This window comes from Pleurodeles waltl, chromosome 6, assembly GCF_031143425.1.
Source record: "Pleurodeles waltl isolate 20211129_DDA chromosome 6, aPleWal1.hap1.20221129, whole genome shotgun sequence".
NCBI classification, from domain to species: Eukaryota; Metazoa; Chordata; class Amphibia; order Caudata; family Salamandridae; genus Pleurodeles; species Pleurodeles waltl.
Genome location: NC_090445.1, coordinates 1,512,934,768 through 1,512,951,606, shown reverse-complemented (window position 1 = coordinate 1,512,951,606; position 16,839 = coordinate 1,512,934,768). Strand labels below are relative to the sequence as shown.

The 16,839-nt window shown below is 44.4% G+C and overlaps 1 protein-coding gene across 5 annotated transcripts in view; it reads right to left on the bottom strand.

Moving 5' to 3' along the window:
* Window positions 1-519: 519 nt before the first annotated feature.
* The window catches only part of SLC35E2B (solute carrier family 35 member E2B), a 184,071-nt gene continuing 167,751 nt past the window's right edge, over window positions 520-16,839 (bottom strand). For all 5 annotated transcript variants that reach the window (XM_069241020.1, XM_069241022.1, XM_069241024.1 and 2 more), the window contains one exon: window positions 520-6,807. In XM_069241020.1, coding sequence (XP_069097121.1) covers window positions 6,576-6,807 — 232 coding nt within the window. In that variant the 3' untranslated portion in view covers window positions 520-6,575. The remainder of the gene's footprint in view (window positions 6,808-16,839) is intronic.

The following is a 16,839-nucleotide window of genomic DNA, read 5'->3' as shown; positions in this document are numbered from 1 at the left end:
TTCGAACTGGGGATGATTCCAAACCACCTGTTTTCTTCTTGCTTCTCTTTTTTTAGTCCTTGATATTTTCTGCTGTCCTTATCCTTTCTTACCATATTTTCCATACATTTAATCATTTTTGTGTCATATTTTTGAATATTGATGAATCAGTGTTCAGGTGATATCAACACAGAACATTCCAATGACCCTTCAAGTATAAGTGTTCCAGCAGAGTGAGCATTATCTTAATCTTCTTGAGTTCATAGCCACCCCAAACCCTCTTAAGTGGAATACCTTTTACTAAAGTTGCTTCTGTGTGCCGCTATTTCCAAGGCAAACCTTGCTCATTTTCAGAACTGGATTATTAGAATATTAAAACATTTCCTGCAGTGATGTTTGGATCCTGGTTCAGTCTGCATGTTAAAGTCAACAAGCACTAGACTTATGGTGAGATGTGCTGTATGTATATGTTGGTATTTTTCTGGTTTGTTTAGAAGAGATGTATTTGATTTGGCACATTACTGCAGAATAAAGTAGACCCTGAGCAATGAAGTTTATTTTATCAAAGTAAAATATATGACTATTCACAGACAAAAGAAGTAATACAACCAGTACAAAACACAACCAGACAAACAGGAGTTCAACTCTAGTGATATCCGAACATAAACGTACCTTTGTAATAGGGAATTTCACAGCGTAACTGGCGGCCCTATAAAAGACTGAAAGAATGTACACAGCTTCTGGTTATTTACTCTACGAAAGAATGGAAAATGAAATTATTCAATTTTCAACCCATCTAGCCCACTGATAGCGCACTACAAGAAAGGTACATGGGAGAGACAAGGTTTAAGTGGAAGCCGCATCATGCAGCTTGGAATAAGGACAGTTAAAAAGTGGTAGTAGCTGGAAAGTGGCTCAGACAGGATAGTCCACACAATTTAAGTCCAGAATGAATGATTTAGAATAGAGGTAGAACACAACTGTGTTTCTAAAATGTACATTGCAACAGGTATGTGAATATTATGCAATAAAAGCATACACTGGAAGATTGTGGTATAACATTTATTTTTGTACTTTATCTAAATTCCATCTCCTCATTTGTTATGCACAGAAAAATTACCGTAAAATTATCCACAGGATTAAGAGAGATCAATAAGTCTCACAGCCCCGGAAACAGAATTATAAGGTGAGACACTTCTATTATGTATCAGAAAGACTTTATAGTCATGACATGGTAATTACGGTGTTGAACAGTGAGAACTTCCTTATGTAAAATGCTTACACAAAGTTCATTGAAATACATTGAAATACTATGCAGAGTACATGTATTTCACTACACATACTGGAGCAGTTTGTTGCATGACACCTTGCCTGTTTGGTTACAAGGTAGAAAATGGTTAATGTGTAATTTTAACATTGGACAGTTAAATGGCAATTGCAGGGCTGACTGAGTACAAAACAAATATTCAACATGAAGATGGTATTAATCTGAAGTGACCATTCTTAGTGCTTGAGCATTCAAGAAGTGGTGTTATCTGAGCAAAGATCAGATCTGCTTAGTCCCATTAGTGCAAGCCCACATGAAACATCAACTGAATGTCCCAAATGCATTAGAGATGTCACAATCCATTCACATAAAATGAATGATGATAGAGGCTTCATGCGTATCAATAATCACACTAATAAAATGTGATCAATTAACAGAAGCCTGAGCAAAAGCATTTTGCCATATGAACTACAATAAAAGTTGGCTCTATGGAACAGTAGCATTGTGTATAACCATGTCACCGGGGCTGTGCAAATAGTGTCAATTATCTATGACCATTGACTGTAATATCTGCAGTGCCCTTCAAAATATTTACAGTACAGCTGCTCAGTCAACAAAATTAAAATTGTGCCACATTCGGACTTTCATGACGGAAAGTGTATCTGTTACCTTAATCAATAGTTGCTACCAACATTGTAGGGCTAAAATAGGGTTGTAGTCTCAAGGATGGGTCAGACAAAAACTAGGCAGACCGGCTCCACATACCATTAGAAATTTAAACACAGTTCTAATATATTTTTCATCGCCTTTTGTGAGATATGAATTGGTCCACTGACCAGCTTTTGTCTTACACACAGTCACACATTATGGGCTTTTTATGTTGTACGTCTCATCACATAATTAATTTCTCAAGTCGAAAGGCAAGGTAACAGGGAAAACATTTTTACTGCCTGCAGGGTGATACACAAACCAATAAAATGATATTTACATCTAAACAATAGAGGGCAACAAAGAAGCTGGAGTGACCTGCCCCTACGTTCTCACTATCTCGTAAATATTTCAGAACAGTGCAACACTGCCCCAACACGGGGGCAAGCCACTATTACCGCTGCCTATTTCAAAGAGGGACATCACAAGTATGACTTATTAGCCACAGAGAAAATACAGTTGATCATAAATACCCATTTGGAAAAATGAATATATAACTTTATTGGTCCAAAATTATTCTACATTGAAAATAACTGCATTTTTGTATTCCCTAAAACTATTTTGATCACAGTTTCTGAAAGCAGAAAGAAAAAAACTTCCTCAAATCTGAAGGAATGAAAAGGTTACTGATTGCCAACATGTCAGCAGAAACCTCTAAACTAGATTACTATTTCCAGACACCCACCCAAAAAAGTTGGCAACTCCTACTGCATTGGTCGGCATCTATAAAATGATCAATTCAGAGTTACCTGAAAATTACTCAAAAGAAAAAAATGACTTCTATGGCATTTACCAGGATACTTAAGAAATGCTCTTCAAGTCGTCTTGTGTCGAGGATAGGTCAAGATTAAAATATTGCAGTTTTTCTAATCTTGTGCTCGAATGGTGAATGAAAGTCTTCGCCAAGTGGTTGCTCCATCTGTTGGAGGATTGACTCTGTATCAGTTCTGTCACTGGGCATGCAGGTTTTAGAAACGGAGTCATTTTGATTAATAATTGAACAACTTTGTTGCTAAAGAGATCAGACTAAAGAAGAGAACCATCTACTGCTGACAAGGAAATGGACAGAAAAAAAGCCTGCAGCCTTGTTCCTCACCTTTATAATATTTATATTTCTGACCTTTTTCCTCAAATTCAAGACGGTCATGAATTTTAGGCATTTGGATGATTTATGCGACAGAGATTGTTTAACTGTAGTGGATAGTACCCAGCTTAGCCTTCAAAGTAGGTTACCTTCCTGTCAAATTATAGAATAACAAATGACTGGAGGATAAAATTTACAAAAACAAAGGTTGTGATTTTTTGTAAATATCCATGCCCTTTGATCTGAAAGGTGGATGTGTTGCATTCAAAGACTGTAAATAAGCTGGTTTACTGTGATGTAAATTTGTCATGAAAATTGTCATGATCTCTGGAGTAAGATGCTCTGACCCAAAAGCGTACTACAGCAAGCCAGTAAGTAAAGCATTAATATTTAGAATATAGTGCAGTATCCTACTCGCTGTGACAGTTCTTAACAGTATGACATTCGTTATCATACTTTACTGCTTTGCTACATACAAAGGGACAAACAATTATTGGCTACAACAGAGTGCAGTGAACGACAAAACTACAATTGTGGAACGGTTTTAAACAAGTGCTTAGAAATGGGTCAAACTGCAAATGGAAAGTTAAGCGATTAATGTGCTCCTCTCTCTATTTTTTATTTAAATTGTATTATGAGACACAATATATTGGCATACCAATCTGGTCCCTGTTGACAGATGTACTAAAATCCTGAACAAGGTCAAATACATGTTTGAAAGTCTGAATCGATGTGACAGACCGAATCTTAAAAAAATGTTAAAAGAGTATAGTTGGAGAACGTAGCTTTACTGCTGACTTAGAGCCAACACAGAAGACTAAATGAGCACACGTCCACGTGCTATTGTGTGCTGCATTTATGCTGTAACGTATTTATTGGAAGCAATAAATCCAAAATGAAAAGATCATTTTTTACGTACCCAGTTTCCAATTAGGTAACACGAAATTTGGTGGGAGGAGGGGGGGGGGTTTACTGGGTTTATTTTGACACGCTATATGCCCTGATTTGTCTGTGGGATTTAATGTGAATCACTGACCCACTTTTAAGCATATGCACAGCACTAAATAATTAGAAAAATGTTACTTTAAGTCTACTTTTAATATGAATTCGATTTGCACACGGTAATACCGATTGTGTAAGAGTTATTCAAATTCATGAAGCACTTCAATTGGTTAATTAATATAATAACTGTTAGGAATTAATGGTTTTTGTATAAAGGCTCAAACTAGCCATAGAAAATAATTTTAATATGATGTTTTATGCATAAAGATGTATATATCCCAAATGCAGATAAAATCTCATTTACTAATGCCAGATTTAACATACTCTGATGCAAAAAGAGTTGGAGACAAATAATCTGCAATAGGTCACACCATTCACATCATTCTGCAAATAAGCTCCTCAAGGTCATCTTCCACATGTTATGATTCAAACATTGTAAATATGTCATGCTTGAGGTGTGTCCAGTTGTGTTTTAGACATCTCGTACATTCAGAGAAAAATAGGCTAAGACGACACTATGCACATTATGCCTCACCGAAAAATTAACGGCAATTCTGCAGAAGTTTAAACTTTTAGGAAACACCTTAGTGCGGTAGAGTTAGTAGTGTCAGGTAGGACGGATGGAATGTACTTGCTGGGAAGGCAGACCTTCATTGAAGGAGATCAATGAAACAGCATCCTGAGCATGAACTGTTTGGAATCTCACACACCCATTTGTAAACCCGTATAAACACAGTAACATACAGAACAGATCAATTCCTTTTTCTTAGCTGGTATTTATAGCGTTTTGCCAAATTATACCGGTTTGCTTGAACTTTGAAGACAGTGGGCTATGCTTGATGTAGGCGGAGATAGTCAATGAACAACAACCTCACTAAATATGCGTAAACAATGGATGCATGTATTCACCACCTCCATGGGTTACGCATACTTGCATAAAACTCATATTATCTGCTTACAGGTCTTGACAACAGTAAGAGACCACACAGAAAAACTTTGAGGCCCACATCAATGTATGTTATAGAGGCAATGTGGCTTTACACCACCGAAACTTCAGATGTTTGAACAAATCCAGTGGGTTTCCACCACGAGGTGACAGCCCAACCAATGTGCTGAGAGCGCAGTAAGAATCTCTCACTTTTTGGATGCTCTAGTTGCGAAAACACAAACTATCCCATCCCAAAAACACCTGATAAACAGAAAATGCCTAACCAAAAAACAGCGCCATTGATTTCTGGCAAGTGCAACGTTTTCCAAATTATTAATTTTAAAAAAAACCTTCTCATTTCAATTTTCTTTACTGATTGTGCAAAAATTCTGTCTTCGATATCACTTGCACAAAAGTCTTAGAGAATTAATGTGTTAATTATTATAAAAAAACCTCTCACCTTTGGATAGGTTACAAAACGTGATAACTAATTCTAAGCCAGGAGCAGAGGCGCCTAGCGCTTGTTGCAGTTCGAAGAGCAGTGATGCTCACCCAATAGGATGTAGAGGCTTCCACTACATGTCTAGGGAGGTGGAATGAAAAAGTGACGCTTTTTAGAAAGCAAACAACAGCCATTAGAGACGGTGGAGTGTGAAGAGAATTTTGACACTGTTATGTCTCCTGTGTGTTAGTAAGGAAATAACAGATAACAGTATTATCATGAAAGCCTGGGCTGACTTTGGCGTTTAAACATCAGAGAAGTACACTACTGACCATTGGTAACGAAACACCTCTATGCAACTCGCATCTCACGAATCCACAGGGCTGCACAAGTCACACCAGAAGGGAAAGTACGCTCTCCTTCCCCTACCAGATCAATGAAAGACGAGATTGCTTGCTGGAAAAATGTTCTCATGTGATGTCAATATATGAAAAAAATTTAAACAGAAATACAAACAATGATATACTGTACGTGGTCCATGTTCCAGGCGGGTGGCTCAGATATGTAGAAGGCAGCCACCTCGAAGCGCACAGTTCATGGAAAATACCAGGCATGTGCACTTGCCTTTGTTTTCATATTCCAGTAAATTACACCGTCCTTCATTTTGTGGTAGACGACATTTGACCGCAGGGAGCACCTGAGCAGAATGTGCTGATCCTGAAGGGCAAGGCTGGACGTTTCACATGCCACGCAGAAAGTGGCAGTTTAATATGTACGCATGTGCGTTGCAGCAGTTAACAGTCTATTGATACAAGTGGTCGTGTCTCGACAGAACACACATCGTCCATCAACGGGTTATAAGTTTCTGTTTATAAAACAGGCTATGAACCTTATCCGATGAATACAAAGTTCGGAAATATAAAACGTAGACGTTTACGCTACTTTACAATTTAATTTCAGGGTGCAAGCAGCAGAGGAACTGCAAACTCTAGACCCACCACAGTTTGGGTCGTAGAATTTCGTATAGATTTGTATTCCGTCGTTTTTCGAATGTTTATTATTAGCATGTGCAACCTTTCTGAATTTAAAAATATTGGGTGACGTGGGCCACGCGGCCCATATTCGGCAGCTGTGGGAAGAGAAGGGCTGCCTGCTGTACACCGCGTCACTTGTCGTGTGACTTCACCTCCTGTGGCACTGGGGGCTCTGCTTCTTCGGTGGCGTTGTGCACTGCCAGTGAGCGCAGCGTCTCCCGCTGATACTGCTTCGCCTTGTTGTAGCAGAAAACGCCGACAATGACCAGCACCGTCCCAACGGCAGAAAGGCTGGTGATCTTGTTCCCGAACACGATAATACTGAGCCATATGGAGAGGGCGTGCTTCACGGTGCTGGCGACGCTGTGGAGGAGACAAGGCAAAGGAGCGTGAGATGCACTAGGATGCACCAAGCATTGCACCTCAGTTTTGAACACAGTACGCACTGCTGCCGATGAAGCGAGCAGCTGACATTAAACAACATGGAGATACATTCTAAAAGCTGAGATTTAACATAAAGTGCCAGCTAACACAAGGTCCTCAGATTTCGTCACTTGTTCAGGGTGCTTCATGAAGCAGAAACATTACAAACAGCTGTCTAAGTCGGCAGATGCAGAACTAATATAAGCCATAACACTGAAGTGTGCAAGTGGGCGCCAATATTTACGTCTTCATACAAAAAAGCTATCAAGTGTGGATGGAGGGGATTCAATAGTTTTACCAAACGCAACATTCTTAATGACAGCTTCCCTTAGTAAAACAAATTTTAGGTCGTTTCGCATGAACCAATAAGAGAAGCTGTGCGAGTAAACAGTACCCAGTTCTTTTTGACTCAACAAACGAATCCAAGATTAATATCCTCTTTTGCTGGAAATACATTACATTATATATAGTTAAAATGCATACAATTATGCTAAACCTAGACAAATCACTAAGGATGCAAACCTATTGGCTACCTAGTGTGCTACCTAAAGCTTGAGGTAGAGCTAAAGATTCACGAGCTGGAAAGCCACGGGATGAATAACAAGCAATGGCAAAACCAATAGGCCTTCTCTTGAAAGATCTATTGGCTTTATCAAAGTGTTTTTTTAGCCATGTTGTGCAGCAGCACAACTGCTCTGGCGCATGGCAAAAGGTTAAAAAAAAAAAAAAAAAAAAGTGCTCGACGTGGCTGGCCACGTCACAACACTCAGGGCTTTAGGTGGGCCGGTTCTGTTCTATTAAAAAAAAAGGCCTACAGACACCGTGAAAGTCGAAGTACACACAATCTGGATGGTGGAACCATATTTAGGGCTACGATTAAGCAAAAGAATAATCAAAATGTGTGGAAAATGTCTTGACATACCATGCTTTTAACACAACTAGGACATCACCCCATCCTTTCAATGTAATAAAAACATGAACGGAACAGATGGAATTCACAGACAAGAAGGTTTAACGCCAATGTGTGGCTTACACTACATCGTGAGGCATTATAGTGTTTTAGCTAAGTTAGTTAAAAAAAAAAAACAGCTATTTTATTAAAATGAACTAAAGCAATGGAAAGTGTATTAAATACATTAAGAAAGAGGTCTCACTGCAACGGATTTCAAGCTAGTGGGGGCACCATGTGCCCTCTTGCTTAAGTCAGATGGCAGTGGCCACATACTCCTAAAGATTCCACTGAAAATGCCACCGTCTGTTTTTCATTTTTGTGCTAAGGAAATAAAAGGCAGACAAAGGTCGTTGTGGAACGAGGATCAGCCCTGCAGCCACCAGCTAGAATTGGTGGTCCTATACTAAACTGGCTGTCAGCACTAGGATTCAGAGGCACTAGAAAGCTCCTGTTCTGAGGATTGTTTATGCTGGCAAAGGCACAGCTGAGCTCGTCTCTCAGCAGAGAGTTAAATGTCAGAGGATGTTATAAGAGCAACCGCATATAAAAAAACCTCACTTCTCCACAGGTCAAAATTCCTCCTGGAGCATTCCTGCAACTCTGTTATTACCCGTGCTACAGAAGGAAAACGTTACTTACCCAGTAAGCATCTGTTCTTGGCGTGTAGTGCTGTAGATTCACATGCTCGGCATACTCCTGCCATCTAGTGTTGGGTCCGGAGTGTTGCAAGTTGTTTTATCTTCGAAGAAGCATGTTCAAGTCATGAGATCGAGTGATTCCTTCATCTCGGTAATACTGCACATGGGCACTGACTCTTTTGTTAGATTGTTTTCCCGCAGGTGGGTGAGAAAAGGAGTGTAAAGGAAGTATAAAGAGATGTCTATGCAAATTTAACTACATATGTAAAAGTGTATACAACTATAAAGTAACTGGAATGGACATGGGTATCTGGGGAGGAGGGAGGGCGCATATGTATCTACAGCAGTACTTGCCACAATATTGGATTTGATTGTCTTTGTGAGGTAGTGAAAAGGCTACAAAGAGCGGTTTGGTTTTCCTAAAGTCTTTGATTCTAGCAATGTAAAACATAAGTGCTTGTTTAACATCTAGAGTGTGTAGAGCTCTTTCTGTAACTGAGTCAGGCTGCGGAAAGAAGACTGGTAGCTCAATGGATTGGTTGACATAGAAATTGGAAACCACTTTAGGAAGGAACTTAGGGACTCTATGAATCTGGAAAAAAAATCTTCCAAGGATAGGGCCTGGAGTTCACTAACATGTCTGAGTGATATCATGGCGACTAAAAACGCCACTTTCAAAGAAAGATAGTGAAAAGGACATGAATGAAGTGGTTCAAAAGGAGAGCCCCCATGAGCCTAGCAGGCACAATATTGAATTTCCAGGATGGTGCAGAAGGCACTCTTGGTGGAATAACCCCTTTGAGGCCTTCCATGAAAGCCTTGGTGACTAGGATCCTTAACAAGGAAGTATGTCCTCTGTGCTATAGATGTGCAGCTATAGCTGCAAGATGTAAAAAAATGGAAATGTAAGCTAAATGTGCCTTCAGTAAATGTAGCAAATAAACAATGTCTTGGCCAGTAGCTTTCTTGGGATTAATATGTCTGGGCTGGCAGTGGCATACAGCACATTTCCATATTGCAGCATAACAAGCTCTAGCTTTAGGTGTAGGTGTAGGTGTACAAGCTTCTCTGAGAATGTCCATAAATTCCGCAGGCAATCATAAGTAACCAAACTCTATGACTTCAGGAGCCATATTGCAAGGTTGAGAGACTTGGGGTCTGGATGTCTGAGCTGTCCTTGATTTTGATGAGAAGGTCTGCCTGTCGGCGAGGTTCTCGTGGGGAACTACTGAGAGGTCTAAAAGTGTGGTGAACCATGGCTGACTCGCTCAAGTGGGAGCTACAAGGATCATGGTGAGAGATGTCTGCCTGATCCTCCGACGTAAAAATGGAATGAGAGGGATAGGTGGAAAAGTGTAAGTAAATATCCATGACCAGTTCATCCATAGAGTGTTGCCCTTGGATAGAGTGTGGATACCTGGAGGCAAAGCTTGGGCATTTTCTGCTGTGGTGAAAAGGTCCATCTGAGGGGTTCCCACATTGTGAAGTAGGTTTGAAGGACTGGTGGGTGGAGTTCCCATTCGTGGACTTGTTGCTGAATCCTGCAGAGCAGGTCTGCAAAGTAGTTGTCCATCCCTGGGGGATTCTCTGTTGCTAGGCAAACGTGGTGGTGGAAGAGCTCACTTCCATATTGCCTGAAAGAGTTGTGACAATCAGGACAACCGTGTCCCCGACTGTTTCGGTAAATAATACATGGCTATCATGTTGTCAGTGCGGACTAAGACAACCTTGTGAGACAGGTGATTAAGAAATGCTTTTAGGGCGAGAAACACTGCCTGAAGCTTGGAGTAATTGATATGAAGGGTTTGGTGACTGAAATCCTAGTGGCCCTGTACTGTGAGGCCTTGAAGGTGAGTATCCCAACCAGTCAGTGGTGTGTCTGTGGCCCGAATGACCTGAGGCACAGGTTCCAGAAAAGGCTGCCCTTTCAATAGGGTGTGGTCTTCCACCACTGCAGAGAGAGGTGAGTATGCTGGTCTAACAACACCAGATCCTCCAGGTGACCCTGTGACTGAACCACTGATGAGAAAGGCACTGCTGTAGGGGATGCAGGAGAATCTAGCATGGGGAACAATGGGAGGTGCATAATAGTCCTGACTGTGCATGTGTGATTCTCCTGAAACTGGGGGAGAAGAGACTGAAAACTCTGCACTCAGGCCAGGTTGGGGTATGCTAACCCCAACTCTGCATTGAGAATAGCTCCTAGATAGGGCTGTTTCTGAAGAGGTTGTAGATGGGATTTGTCAAAGTTGATTGTGAATCCCAGCAAGTGAAGCAGGTCCACTGTCATTTGAGTGTGATACTGGTGCTGTGGTAATGTGTTGGTTTTGATGAACCAGTCGTCTAGGTAAGGGAACACATGTATGTTTTGCCTTCTGAGATGTGCGGCAACTATTGCTAAGCACTTTGTGAAGACTCTGGGAGCAGTCATGACTCCAAAAGGCAGGACTGGGAACTGGTAATGTTTGCCGCGAAACCACAAATCTTAGGTATTTTCGGTGTGCAGAGTGGATGGGGATATGAAAGCAGGCATCCTTTAAATCCTGGGCCATCCTAAAGTCGCTTTAGGGCCAAAAAGATGCTCCTTATGAAAGGGCATATTGAGCACCACTTGCTGACCTCTAGTTTAAAAGCAGAGCATCAAAGTCAAGTATGCTTCCAAATCAAGACACAGGTATTAATGCCGCAAGCAGCTGAACCTGCTGCGACTAGTGTACATCGTATGGAATTGTTGGTAATGGTTTGCCCGTTAGCAACAATTTGCTGCCATCTTTTGCAGTGTTCTTCCAGGAGAAACTTAAGGAGCTCCTCCATTTCATCCGATTGAGCCCGGTCATACCTGGCTATAAGGCCTGTGAATTGGCAATACACCAATGATTAGCAGTCTGTGCAGCCACTGTTTTGCCGGCACCATCTATCTTCTTAATCTCATTGTCAGGAGGAGGATAGTCTCCTTTGGCCTGGCTATTGGCATGTTTTCATGCAGTGGTGGCTACTATAGAGTCTGAAGGGATTTGTGACCTAATGTAGACCGGATCTGTGAGAGCAGGCTTATATTTTTTTATCTACTCTAGGGGTAATAACCCTAGAGCGGATGGGTTCTTTAAACATTTTGTCGGCGTGACGAAGCATGCCAGGGAGCATAGGGAGAAACTATGGGTGGATGTAAGGGTATTGAACAGGAAGTCCTGTTGGATGGGGTCCCTGTGCAACTATACAAGTGGAAGGTGGCTGCCCTGGCCACTACTTGCTGATAGGATGGGCTATCTTCTGGTGGAGAGGGTTGTGTGGGGTACAAATCTGGGTTTTTGGTCAATATGGGATCTGGGTCATGTGTGTTCCATGGATCTGAGTCCTGCAGTGTCCCACCCACATCTTCTGCAGTGTATACAGGGGATCCTTGAGGTGTAAAGAACAAGTTACATAACTTTGGTATTGCATTACCTGGTAGAGACTATCTAGTTGCAGACTCCTCACCTTTGAATTCCCTGGCGTCAGTTTTGAATCCGGATTTTTTTGCTGAGCAATACCCTGTGCGCGTTGTCCAGTGGCACCATTTGGATCCATGGGCGTCGTTTGGCTCCGCATGGTGTCGTCAGAGCCGTCTGTGACGTCACGGTCACCTGTAAAGGCACCACCCTGGTGCGTGTACATCAGTTCTTTTACGTATAATCTTCCACACCAGAAGCACGGAGTCATGGATAGAACTAAAAGTTTGTCTGTGCAAAATTAGGACCCTGAAAGGGATAAACCCTAACTAGACATATCCGCAGAGCAGGGAGGCATGGGTGGGTGCAAGGAATCTGCAGGTAGATAGAGTCCCTACCAGATAATGTATTACCGAAGGTAAGTAACTTGTTCACCTGATAGAGACTTCTAGCTGCAGATTCCTTACCTTTGAACAGATACCCAAGCCATAACTTTCTGGTGGTGGGCTGTGGATACCTCTACTACACAAAAAATTCCTGCAGGACTGAACGGGCAAAGTGTTCGTCTCATGCACCTGATTGTCCAGGCAGTAATGTCTTGCAAACGTGTGAAAAGATGCCCACGTTGCCGCCGGACAAATCTCCAGGATTGGAACACCCCTAGCTAGCGCAGTGGTAGCAGCTTTGCCCCTGGTAGAATGAGCCCTCAAGCGACTGCTTCCTGGACAAATGTGTAGCAGATCTTGATGCAGAGAACGACCCAGCGCAAAATGATTCGCTTCTGCACTGCCCGACCCTTTTTTGATCCAACGTACACCACAAAGAGTTACTCATCCACCTGGAATCCTTGTGCAGTCAAGGTAGAACGACAACGCTCTTTTTGGGTCTAGTCTGTGGAGCCGCTTCTCTTCCTTTGAGGGATATGGCAGAGCAAAGAAGGTGGGCAGGGTGATGTTCTGACCCAGATGAAATGGGGTCACCACCTTGGGGAGGTAAGAGGCGTTAGTTGTGAGTACCACCTTGGCTAGATAGATAGTGAGATACTGTGGCTTTGAAGATAGAGCTTGCATCTCACTCACTCTCCTGCCATCAACTGCCGGCGCTCAATCGCCATGCATGAAGGCGCAGAGTTAACAGGTTCGCGTGGAGAACCCACCCCTGCTGCTGCGACAGAAGACCCTCCCGAAGGAGCAGCCTGATCAGAGGACTGTTGCCCATTTAGAGAAGCACGGGATACCAGACTCTCCATGCCCAATATGGAGCCACTAGGATGACTTGGGCCCAGTCGTTCTTGATCTTCTTGAGAACTCTGGGCAGGAGGGGTATGGGCGGAAAAGCGTACAGGAGTCCTGAGCTCCACTCACAACGAAAAGCGTTGTCAAGCAATTGCCGCCTTGGAAACTCCAATGCTCAATACTGCTGACATTGTATGTTCTCTGTGGAGGCAAACAGATCTAACCAAGGCTCTCCCCACTGCTGAAAGAGTCCTTGTGCCACATCCGGATGGAGATACCATTCGTGATCTGCTAGGCATCGACAGCGGAGTCTGTCCGCCCTGGCGTTCAGAGAACCCGCCAGGTGTTGAACCACCAGGGTTATGCCCTGCTGTTCTAACCATGTCCAGAGATGCAGAGCCTCTTGACAAAGGGTCCACGATCCCACACCGCCCTGCTTGTTGCAGTACCACATTGCAGTGGTGTTGTCTGAGAACACCTGCACTATCTTCCCTTTCACAGCAGGACGACATGCTTTCAATGCCAGTTTGATTGCCCAGAGCTTCAGTAAGTTGATATGGAGTCCGGATTCCGCTGGAGACCAGAGGCCTCTGACCTCCGCCTCTCCCAGATGGCCGCCCCATCCCAGAAGTGACACATCTGTCACTATTGTGTGATCTGGCTGGGGAAGGGAGAGGAGTCTGCCTCTGACCCAATCGCAGTTCACTAACCACCACTGCAGGTCTTTTGCAGTTTCCTACAAGATCTGAACAGTGTCAGTAAGATTTCCCTGATGCTGCATCCACTGGAACTTCAGGTCCCACTGGACAGCCCTCATATGCCATCTGGCATGTTTGACTAACAGGATGCAGGAAGCCATGAGTCCCAACAGCCTCAGAGTTGGTCTCACCAAAATCCAGGATAGAGGCTGAAACATCAGTATCATAACCTGAATATCCTGGACTTGCTGCTCAGGAGGATGAGCCTGAAACTGCGCTGTGTCCAGAACAGTCCGATGAAAGGGAGCCAGGTGTGACTTCAGCACGTTTATAATGAACCCCAGCGAATGCAGGAGGTCTGCCGTAGACTGAAGGTGGGTGATGAGAGCCTGGGGTGTAGGAGCCTTCAGCAGCCAGTCATCGAGGTAAGGGAAGACTGAAATCCCTAACCTGTGCAGATGAGCGCTACCAGCGCCATCACCTTGGTGAACCCCTGAGGGGCACTTGTGAGACCGAAGAGGAGCATAGTGAACTGAAAGTGCTCGTGGCCCACCTTGAACCACAAGTAGCGCCTGTGGGCAGGCAGGATGGGGATGGGAAAACAGGCACCCTGCAAGCCCAGCGCTACCATCCAGTCTCCTTGGTCTAGGGTAGACAAGACCTGAGCAAGATTGAGGATCTTGAATTTCTTCTTTTGAGGAAGAGATTGATGTCCCTTAAATCCAAGATAGAGCGAAGACCCTTGTTCTTTTCAGGAATTAGAAAGTAGCAGGAATAACAACCACTGCCTACTTCTCACATCGGAACCGTTTCTATGGCTCCCTTGGCCAAGAAAGCCGTAACTTCCTTGTGGAGCAAGAATAAATGATCCACCATCAGCCGTTCTTTTAATGGAGGGCTAGAGGGAGAGAAAGACTGGAAGGGGAGGGAATAGCCCTTTTGTATGATCTGCAAGACCTATTTGTCTGATGTTATGGACCGCCAGTGAGGGAGAGGAAATTGAATCCTCCTTCCAACTGGACGAACATGGTCTTGCAGAACCATACTAGGAGGGCTTGGGCGTTGTGGAAGAGGGGGCTGGGTGGTGACCTCTGGCTAGACCCTCTGGGTAAGAAAGTACCAAAACCTTGTCCTCGCACTTGATGCTGTGATCATGGAGGACGATGGTTGACCTGTGGATGGCATGGTACCCTGCCCCTCCCGAAGCCTCGAAAGGGGTGAAAGGCAGGCTGCTGGTGAGTAGGAACCGAGAGGCCCAAGGATCTGGCCGTAGCTTAAGAGCCCTTGAACCACTCAAGTGCAGAGTCTGCCTTTTCTCCAAAAAGGCGTGAACCATCGAAGGGCATGTCTATTAGGTTTGCCTAGACATCCCCTAAAAAGCCAGTCGTACGAAGCCAGGGCTGGTGACGAAGGACCACTGTCGATGAAATCACCTTGCACAGCGAGTTAGTTGTAAACTTGGCTGCATCTCTCCCATCCTTGACAGCTTCACTGAGTGTCCCCGGTGCCCTCCGGGACCTGAGGCAGCAACTGTGCCACCGTATCCCATAATGTATGGTAAAAACAGCCCAATAGGCATGAGGTGTTTACGGACCTCAATGTCAGGCTGGAGAAAGAAAACATCTTCCCAAGTTGGTCCAGCCTCGTGGATTCCCTATCCAGGGAAGTGGAAGGGAAGGCACCATGGGAAGTGAAGGCTTGGACCACCAAGCTCTCCGGGGTGGGGTGTTGGGTGAGGAAACTAAGGTTGAAAGGAGCTGATCGATGGCGGCGGCCGATTGTCCTATTTACAGAAGCCCCTGTGCTGGGTTTGTACCACATCGGTGTAGTAACCCCCGGCTGAAGCACCTCTGTCAGGGTGTTAGTCCTGACTGGCACCATAGGCAACTCTAGGTCCAAGACCTCAGCTGCTCTACGCACCACCATGCAATACGACGCTCCCTCCTCCGTAGCCACAGAGGGAGGTGAGAGCATACCAGCATCTGGAAAAGTATCCAGTCCACTGGCTTCCCCAAGATACTCATACCAGTCCTGCTCCAGTCCATACAATCCATGCTCTAAAGGGTCCTCAGACCCTTTCTATTCCTCACCTGTGCCTGGCTGTTCCAAATAAGCCTCAGGCACTGATTTGGGCCGTGCCGGCGCTGTCGAAGTCTGAATCGGCATCGTATGACGTTGTTCCAGATCATCTGGAATGAAGATGGGGCTCGTGCTGGAGGTGGGGAAGCCAACTGTGTGGAACCAGCGTCAGTCTGGATCCAGTATCTGATCCCGTGGTCCCCAACGGTGCCGAGGCCAAAGCCACAGGCGTTGAACCCGATGGAGCCCCTGCTGAGCCCGCGGGGTCCAAAGACCCACCCGCGGGGGCAGCCCGCTCAAGTACGAGGCGCATAACTTCATAAAAATCTTCAATTTGAATGGGGGTTGCTCCGGCTTCAAGATGGGGGGGAGACGCAAAGTCCCCTGGATTTGGCGCAGTGGAACTGTGCTTGGAACTGTGACGTTCCTGAGACACCTCATCGGCGGTCAGGCTGGCGAAGTCAAAGTCCACGTGGACTTCTCCTTTTTGTGCTTCTTCCCCGAGTGCCCGGAGGACCTCGAATGAGAAGAGGACTTGGGGCTCCTGAAGGGGTCCTGCGACCTCCTTCTCGCGCGGGACCGTGACCTCCTAGGAGCTGCACCTACCGACCTCGACTGCCAGGCCGCTATGAGCTTCAGAGACTACTCTCTCAAAGCTTTCAGGGCCATGGCCCAGCAGTCAGAGCACGACTTTGAGGCATGGTCTGTATTGAGGCACCAGAGACATACCTGGTGGGGGTCCATCACCGACATGGTGCGATGGCAGGCTGCACACGGCTTGAACCCTGTCTTTCTTTTTTTTTTTTTAAATCTGTTTATTAAACATTGTGCACACACAACAACACATTTAGTTATTGATAACCTTCCAAATTGTTTACACTCATTTATAAGTCACTACAGCGCAGTTGCGCGGTACAGTTCCAAGAACACCACTGAAAATTA